Raw genomic sequence first — 9,236 nt, 5'->3', positions numbered from 1 at the left:
ATAGTCAATTTCGAGTAGACCAGTATTTTATGATAAACTCTAATCTATTTTCAAAATTCTTATTGTTTCACTAGACTCTTCAATATGTTTACACTAAAAAACAACAAATTGCCTTGTTTTATGTGTTAAACAGAGACAGTTAATTATTGTACAGTAATCCCATTCAAATACATATTATTTTAACAATACAACCTAGAAAACATTTTAGCATAATCTCTATAATGTACAGTAGTAATGTACACATTTCTTTTTATGTATATTATACATATATAAATAATATACTTGTATACATAGGTAAAACACTAAAACATGAACAAAATTAAATCCTTAAATTACGTTAACTTTTACACTGAAGGAAACAATATACTTGTGAATAAAATAAATACATATCGCCCAAGTAAATTCAATAAAAGTCAATAGTTTAGCAATAAAAAAAATGACTCATTAATACTTCTTAAGTTATGTGAACATTATTGTCATAAATTATAGTTCAATAATGATGAACACGATATCTTACAAAATTCTGAAATTATTTTACTATTTATTTTATATATGCATCTATTTATGAATGTTGAATAATTCAAAAACAATAAAATAGGAGTCAAAGTAAAAAATAACATTAAATGCAACTTAAAGTAATAATAAAAATGAGTTATAGTTTTTTTATTTTTATTTAATACATAAACGACATTTATTTATATATAATTATTTTAATTTAAAAGTAAGTTTCTGTATCACCTAATACTTAACTTTGAAAAAAACATATATATATTTATATTTATATGTATGTATATATATATAAAATATAAATACATATATAATATATGAAGTACGACTTATTTGAATTGACAATACATACGAGGGCGTGTATTTTCAAAATAGTTGGTTTCCATAATAATAAAAGTCAATGAGAGGAATTAATAATAATAATAATAATAATAAAAAAAGAGAGATGGGAGTATATCAGTTTTGGCCACTCCACTCCACAAATAGAGGAAGGCGCGATTTATATACATATTTTTTTTTTAATGCTATATAATTACGGCAAATAAAAAATAATACAAAATCGCATTTTATATAGAGGGGTCAGGAGGGTTAAAGGATAAGGGATCCATTGTTTAGTTTTAATTTTAGCGATTACCTGAAACAAAAATTGTTGTACATTATGATGTAATACACTAAAAAAAAAAATATATAAAATTATACACTTTATGTGAGAGATTTTCTTTTAAATATTTGTGCACAATTTTGAAAATTGAAAAATAAAAAAGATTTGAATTTCAGAGTTGACATTGCTTTAATTAGTTGCTGAATTGCAAAATATTTATATCAATATATAAATTCAAAGCTAAAATTAAAGTACATGAAGGCTCAGTTCTTGCTCGCCTGGTTCGCAGTAGCTAGAAAAATATTAACACACATTTTTTTTTCTCTCAAATTGTTTGTGTTATTATTAAATTATGTTAGCTATAATAAAAAAAATTACGATTGAAAAGTTGAACAAACTGTGAAAGAAAAATAATAAAATCGGTAATCATTGAAAATTAAAATACATCAGAATATAATTACAGATGTTTATTTTTTATTTTTTAATATTTCAGTTTGTTTTTTGAACTAAGATCATAATTTTTTTCCATTAACATTTTATTTGTTCATGGGTTACCTAGGGTAGCTGACGTCTGGGGGGGAAATGGTTGTGGTCCACCAGCTGCAGCCGCGCCGGACACAGGTGAGCCGCCTTGTGGTACAGCAGCACTTTGTCCATCATTATTGTACTCCTTTTGTTTCAACATGGTCCAATCAAAGATGTAATCATATTGGTGATTTAACGTTCTAAATAGAATGCGGAATAATTGTCTCAAGTACATATAGTCTGGTGATTCTTCAAATCTTAAACCTCTGCTGTAGTTTAGGAACATGGCAAATTCTGCTGGCAGTCCCTAAATTAAAAATAATTAATTAAAGAGGTTACACTTAAGAGTTTTATGTAAGCTAATTATTAATATAGAAAATAATGTTTAGTATTAAAATGTAATTTATTGTATATCTATATTTCCAGGTGAATTAAAATATTGGAATCTAAATCATAAACCGTAGTTAAATACTTTACGTATAATTTGTATCATATTTGAAATGAATGAAAAAATATATACAAATATAATATATAGTATGATTCTTGTAACAGTGAACACTTCTAAATACAAAACTTCAAAATGCTAGTATTTTTAATTATTTTAATTTTCTAAAAAAGATAATACTTTTGAAAATAATGAATGTTAGGTTTTAAAAGAATCATCTAATATAAAAAAAAAAAAAAAGCTTCTATATAAATACATTTCCTCTCAACTATTAACACAATAATTAATAAACTAAATTTATATTTTATACTATAAAAACAAATCTGAATATTATTAAATTCTAAAATACACATATAATTGAACCATAATATTATAGTTCTTTAATCTATCTTAATATATTTAAGGGTAAGATACTCAAGTTTAAAATTTAAAAAGACAATATTACATATATACCGAGTGATACATTTTATATGATAGTCATCCTAGTAGGCCCATGTAATGGATATGAATTCAATTATATATCATTATATTTAAAAAAAAAGAGATTCTGAGTTGAGATGGTCTGACATGTATATTTTATATATCTTTTATATTTTTCATCTACAATCATAAAAACTTATAAGGAACCTTATATTAAATTTTAAAGCTTTTTGAACAAACACATTTTTCGAAAATTAAATGGTGTGTAGAAAGTGCTAATATAAACATTCGGTGAAAAAATCTTTTTTAGTTGGGTGATCCAGACAAATACAGGTATTGCATAAAAATTCCCGTTTTCCATAATTTTGTCTTTGTGTTTCCTGACTCTTGAAAAATATTGAGAATTTCTACCTCTGATGCAACTACTAAATTCACTTCCTCGCCAGAAAAGATAGTGGAGTTGTAAATCAAAGCATTATTTAGACTACTTATCATGTAAAGACAGTAGACACACAAAAAAAAATAAATAAAAAACACACATCATTGTAAAATCAATATATTAATTTCTCCATTCAGAATCTAATATAAGTACATATTTTAAATATGTTACCTTGCATAGGAATTCGACAGGTGTTGACATTTTTTTCTCACTAATTTTTTCATATTTCTGCCTTTTTGTTGCTGCCTAAAATAATTTAATAATAATAATTTATAAAATTATTAATACACTATTATTATTAAATGTATTTTAAATAAACATGCACAATTCAAATAATATTATTATACCTTTAATCCTTGCCATGGCAAACATCCTTTATTAAAATACATAAGTACATATCCCAAGGATTCAATATCATCCCGACGGCTAAAATTGAAAAAAAAATTTTAATTTAATAACATTTAAGGTCTATAAAAAAATAATATTCTACTATCACTGTTCTAATTACCTCTGTTCAATTCCTAAATGAGCATTGATAGAGGCATAACGGGCTGTTCCTGTAAGATTTTTATCCTCACGGTACGAAATATGCGTTCTTGTACGCATATCTCTATATTTTTTAGCCAATCCAAAATCAATAAGAAACAACTAAAAATAAGGAATTTTATTTATATTTCATTCAATTTATACAGAATAATAACAGAATGATAAAATTTACTTTATTGCAATGACGTCCAATTCCCATAAGAAAGTTGTCCGGTTTAATATCACGATGAATAAAACTTTTACAGTGTACATACTCAATACGGCTGATCATTTGATCGGCAAGCATAAGCACTGTTTTAAGTGTAAACCGCCGTGAACAAAAATTGAATAGGTCTTCCAATGATGGACCCAGTAAGTCCATCACTAAGATGTTGTAGTTCCTCTCTAATCCGAACCATCTAAAACCAAAAAAATAATCATATTTTTTGAACTTTTAAGCTACTTAAACATACTTTTGAGATTTTATTTTTTTATCTATCTTTATTAGAAATCATATTTTCAACTTTCTATACCTAACTTTCTTAGGTATTATTGAATTATCTTATTAAAGTTATTATTATGTTACTTTATTGTTTACAATTTTTTTTATCACATATAATATTATGAATTTCATCAAACTTAAATGTAAGAACATTATATGTGTTCTCTCATCGGTTTTTTATATTATTTTTGTTTTTAAGTGAATCATAAGCATTTTTAAATATTAATATTTTACATACTCATAATTCACTACAAAATTAAAATATTGAAAAAAACTAACGAGAGAACACGGATAATAGGTTAGGTTAGGTTAATTCAGAATATTTCCAATTATTTTGACAATTATATTAGGAATGTCTGGAAAATTCTAACATAAATATTTTATAAAAAAATCCAAGTCTCTACCATCTGTGGTTATTCATTTTGAACAAAAAAATAAAATAGATTTGGACAAAACTTATTTCGAGTAAATATTCTTGTAATTCTGTACAATTGTACATTTTTATGTTTTGCCTGATTATGTTGCGTACTGGCAATTTATTATCCCCAAAGTATCAACTATATAAAATTTGTACCAGAAAAAAAAGTGGTTCAAAGTTGAAGATTGAAACATATTTTTATTTTACCCCTAAAGTGTCTCACTGACAAAAAATACATGTTATTTGTAAAATCAGAACTGATTACATATTTTATCATTCATTTATTTATTATTATGTTTATTATGTTTTACTTATAATTATTTATATACATATTAATATTTTATTTGCATGTAGTTATGTACAAAATTTAATACAAGGGATACTTTTTCAAACCGCATGATAAGTAGGTACACAAATATTTTATACAACGATAAAATTAATATTGATAAATTCAAAATATAAATTGGTGAAGTACTTAAATCTATAGAGGTCAAAGATGTGTTTGATGGTGACAAAAGTCGAAAAAAGTGAAACCCGCCTGAAAATAGAAAACGAAACCAGCGTTATAGGCGTGGTATATTTTCCTCGCGTCTCTATTATACGCAACTCCGCCCGGTGACCTATAAACCTAATTTCCTACTTGCATCATCAAAAAATAAAGACGGACCCACATAATCGTCCACCCTTAAAATTGTCTCACGTTCCAATTAATTAATAATCGTACTTTTCCAAAATGCGATAATAATAATGAATTACATTTTTATTTTATTTTCTAGTCGAGGAAGACATCAAATTTAAAGTATAAATTGTATGGAAAGAACCTCAACGCGGTACACCCGAGGCAACATTATGTGAGATCATCACTAAACGGAAAACCTTTCCACCACGGGGCCTTTTACAATAACTAATTATGAACAATGGAATTTTAATTTTAAATATTGGATTATTTCACGTAGATATTTGGAATCTCAACTAAAATGCTTATAATTTTGAAGATGACCAAAAATTATACAAAAGATTAAAGAATATGCCAAACGAAATAATGTAATTAAGAATTATGATTATTGCATTGCGACAATACTGTTAATCCGTTTCACTAGTAATTAGATATTGTGGCAATTATATCTGATTATTCATAATATTATATATTATATTTATATAAAAATAAAATAACTAATACAGAATACTAATTAAGCAAAAGTTATACCAGCTTAAACTATAAAAATAAAATTAATAATAAATTATTTCGAAAAGTAACATAACATAAATAAAGAACATCCTTAATATATTTATTAAATATAACGTAATTCTTAAACAAGGTTAATTATTACCAAATATATCGTAACTCATTTTATTTTAAAACTTTTGGAATATCTTTTGTCCAAATAAGTTACAAGGAAACGACTTATTGTTTCTCATTTATATAACATAAATACCATACAATATTATTCCCCTTGTCTAAATTATACATGTACACTGTATAGTATGTGTAATGTATAAGTGCATATATACATATATACTATTCGATAAATAACATAATATTTCAGTTTTAAACATTTTACATTTACTTTTGAGGTTTCCATTATTTGGATCAAATGTTGCCATAGGAACACGCTGCGCAACCGAAACGGATGACTGATTCGGCATGAATATATATTCATATATAATATACACTTGGAGATACGCTTACAATTTTAAATTATATATACTCATAAGTCATAAGTATAACAAAATAAATACGTGTATCAAATTTGAGCAAAATCGGGTCTTTTTAAAATTATTATTAAAAAAATATGAAAACTACTTTCGAAATGTATAAGATATAATAATAAATTTTGATTTTTGACGTTATTTCCCCTTAGAAACTAATATATTTATATATGTATATGTAGTATATTATATTAGTTCATGATAAAGTAACACTATTTATTTATATTAATTAATTTAATAATCACCTTAGTACTTAATTTATAATAGTACCTATAATATATAAGGACGAAAACTAATCAAATTTGATAAACCTATTAGTTATTAAATATTGGAATATCTCTAAAAATTATAAAATTTTTGACCAATAATATTTAAATAAGACTATAATAATAAAATCTATATTAAAATAATGAATTAAAGTTTAAACTACAAGAAACCTATTTTAACTAAAATTTATACCAACAATTTATAAAAATTATGATTAATATAGAAAAGAGGGGAAATCGATCTGCTAGTATACTATTTAGTAGATTTAAAATGTACCTAGTCATTGAGTAGGTCATTATAATGGATGTGTTAAATTTAAATACAATGATATAATAATACCTGTGGAGTGCTATTATATAAATCCGGAAATTGTTCAACATAAAAATAATATATTGAGTTGTTTTTTGTACAGAATGATATAATTTAGGAACAGTATTATACAGGAATAGTATTTTCTTGAATTAATATAATGTAATCTTACAAACCAGGATGATGTAAAGTACTAAAAAAAAAATTACAGAAATCATATCTGTTAGGAATACTATTAATTATAATATTATTACTCAGGTCTCTAAATATCGGAATCGATATTAAATAGGAATATTTACGAGATTGGTATTGATGAGGACAATATTATACAGGACCGTATTTTTTGGGACTGATATTAATAAGATAATCTTATTTTACCGAAAAACATACACAATCTTGACGTTGTGTAGCGGTAAATTGTGACCAATTTTACCAATTGCCACCGCTGCAGTATGTGGGGAGCTTAATACCCATCCTGTAAAATAAGATCTTATTTTATATCGGTCCCCATTTTCCCAGTCCTGACTCCTGAGTAACATTATCCTAATTAATAATATTCCAGACATTTATATCATCCTAATTTTTCGATTCTAGTAAAAATCATTCCAAGAAATTAGAAAATACTAAAATAGATAAAATTCTTTAAAAATGTTGTTCCTCTTGGATATTATAATTCCACATAAATATTTTTCTGAAAAATACTAACCCCTAGTTTATATTATGACGTATGTCTAGAAAAGTAGAAAAAGGAAAAGATGGCAAATCCTATAGATTTTTAATTACAATAAAATCGATTTTATTCAAAAACTGGTTTTGAGACTTTGGGTAAATATCCCCGTCTGCGTTATTTTTGATCTGAGCAAAGTGATGTATGTATTGATTTACAAAAGATTATTCTAGTGTGTGACATCACTTTAGAAGGAGTAAAAATTCCTTGAAAGTGGTTTCGGGTAGCAAATTGGATCCATTTGGTAGTTTGTGGGAGAGGGTTCAAAAGTAAAAATATTTTGTACTTCTTAGAAAACACTAAAACATAACAACGGGATTGCTATTTGTTATTCTTTTTTATGACATTTTTACCAAATATTCATATTAGAATATACAAGACATAATAAGAAAAAATTTTATTTTCGATAATGTACCAGCGATAAAATGAGTTACATTTAAATTTAATATTTATCAAAATCACGAAAAATATCAAATTATTTTGTAAATTTGTAAGTTCGTATTTTTTTTTTAATTATTACATTTCTCATCAGTTTATGTACTAGAAATTAAATTAATTAATTTTGAGATAATTCAAAGTTTTAATTTTTGAAATTTGAAACATTCATATACTTACAGTTAACGTACACAAAGTCATTTTCAAAATATTTAAATTAATTTTTAGCTATTTATGTATTTATACCTATTTACAATGGTTTTCGGTACGTCGGTATGGACGTATTGAATAAGTTAATAACAGTTGGTAATATTATAATAATTACCACATTAAATACCATATTATTAAAAGGAAAAATAAATTAACAACGGTAATAAATAAATAATAATATAATATCCTAGACGGCAGACCGTCTCCACTCATCTTTTTTCGTATGGAATTTGATTTATTTTTATTATTTTTCAATTGATTTATCATTGAATTCAAGTTAAAGATAAACATTACAGTAACCTATACTCAATGACAAAGTACACTCAACAATTACTGTATAGCATAGTGACTAGCGAGTTTCCGAGTTTTTTTTATCGATTATTTTGAAAAATACTGGAAAGACAAACTGGAATGTATCAACTAAGTCAAATTTGCTATCAGAAACCACCATCATCAATAAATATAATGGATCTTTTTTACTGCTCTAAAAGCTGAAAAATATACACTGTAAAACTAATACATACAATAAGCATTGCTGGGTTCAGAATCTAAACCCCTTTTTATATTTTTTTCACTTCATTACCCTTTAAAAGGGTATTTTATTATCAATACAAATTAAATGAAAACATCTGTTGTGTAAGATAAGTTATAAATAATTGCAGCAGAGTACAGACCATTAATATGTATACACTATACAGTATTACGGTATAGTACTATAGAGTAAGTATACACTATACACATTACACACAGTATAGTAGGTAACTATAAAACAAAACAAAAGTACTAAATGTCACGTTCATAGACAATAATTAACATTATAAATCAAATTATTCTAAATGATTTGATAGCGTAAAAATACCATGAACCGACATTTTCATGTAAATTAACGAGAAACAAATAAATTAAGAATAATTATTTAATGAATTATGACTTTATAGTAAAATACTATTCGTATAATAAAAGAAAAGTATTTATAATATTAATATCGTACTAAAACAAAATAAAATTACAATATAAATAATAATACAAAAAAGGTGGGTAAGTGGATGTCGCTCTGCTGTACAGTAGACTACAAGTGGGTCACTGCATAATGGATAGTATTAAATTTGAATTCAATGATATAATATCACTGTATAAGAAAAACGATTCTGAGCGGAGACGGTTTGTCAGTCTAGGTATTAGACATGCCTATTATA

At 25.1% G+C, this 9,236-nt stretch overlaps 1 protein-coding gene across 2 annotated transcripts in view; it reads right to left on the bottom strand.

Annotated features, from left to right (window-relative positions):
• Window positions 1–825: 825 nt before the first annotated feature.
• Window positions 826–9,236, bottom strand: part of LOC100166787 (casein kinase I isoform alpha) — a 16,938-nt gene continuing 8,527 nt past the window's right edge. The window contains exons 3-8 of one of the 2 annotated variants that reach the window (XM_008180761.2): window positions 3,656–3,881; window positions 3,446–3,585; window positions 3,285–3,363; window positions 3,109–3,183; window positions 1,664–1,940; window positions 826–1,141 (exon numbers count right to left, since the gene is read on the bottom strand). In XM_008180761.2, the coding sequence (XP_008178983.1) occupies window positions 1,131–1,141; window positions 1,664–1,940; window positions 3,109–3,183; window positions 3,285–3,363; window positions 3,446–3,585; window positions 3,656–3,881 (808 nt within the window). In that variant the 3' untranslated portion in view covers window positions 826–1,130. 2 annotated transcript variants of the gene reach the window in all.

Source organism: Acyrthosiphon pisum, chromosome A2 (assembly GCF_005508785.2).
Source record: "Acyrthosiphon pisum isolate AL4f chromosome A2, pea_aphid_22Mar2018_4r6ur, whole genome shotgun sequence".
Taxonomy (NCBI): domain Eukaryota; kingdom Metazoa; phylum Arthropoda; class Insecta; order Hemiptera; family Aphididae; genus Acyrthosiphon; species Acyrthosiphon pisum.
The sequence above is the reverse complement of the archived record's forward strand: the minus strand, read 5'-3'. Positions and strand labels throughout refer to the sequence as shown.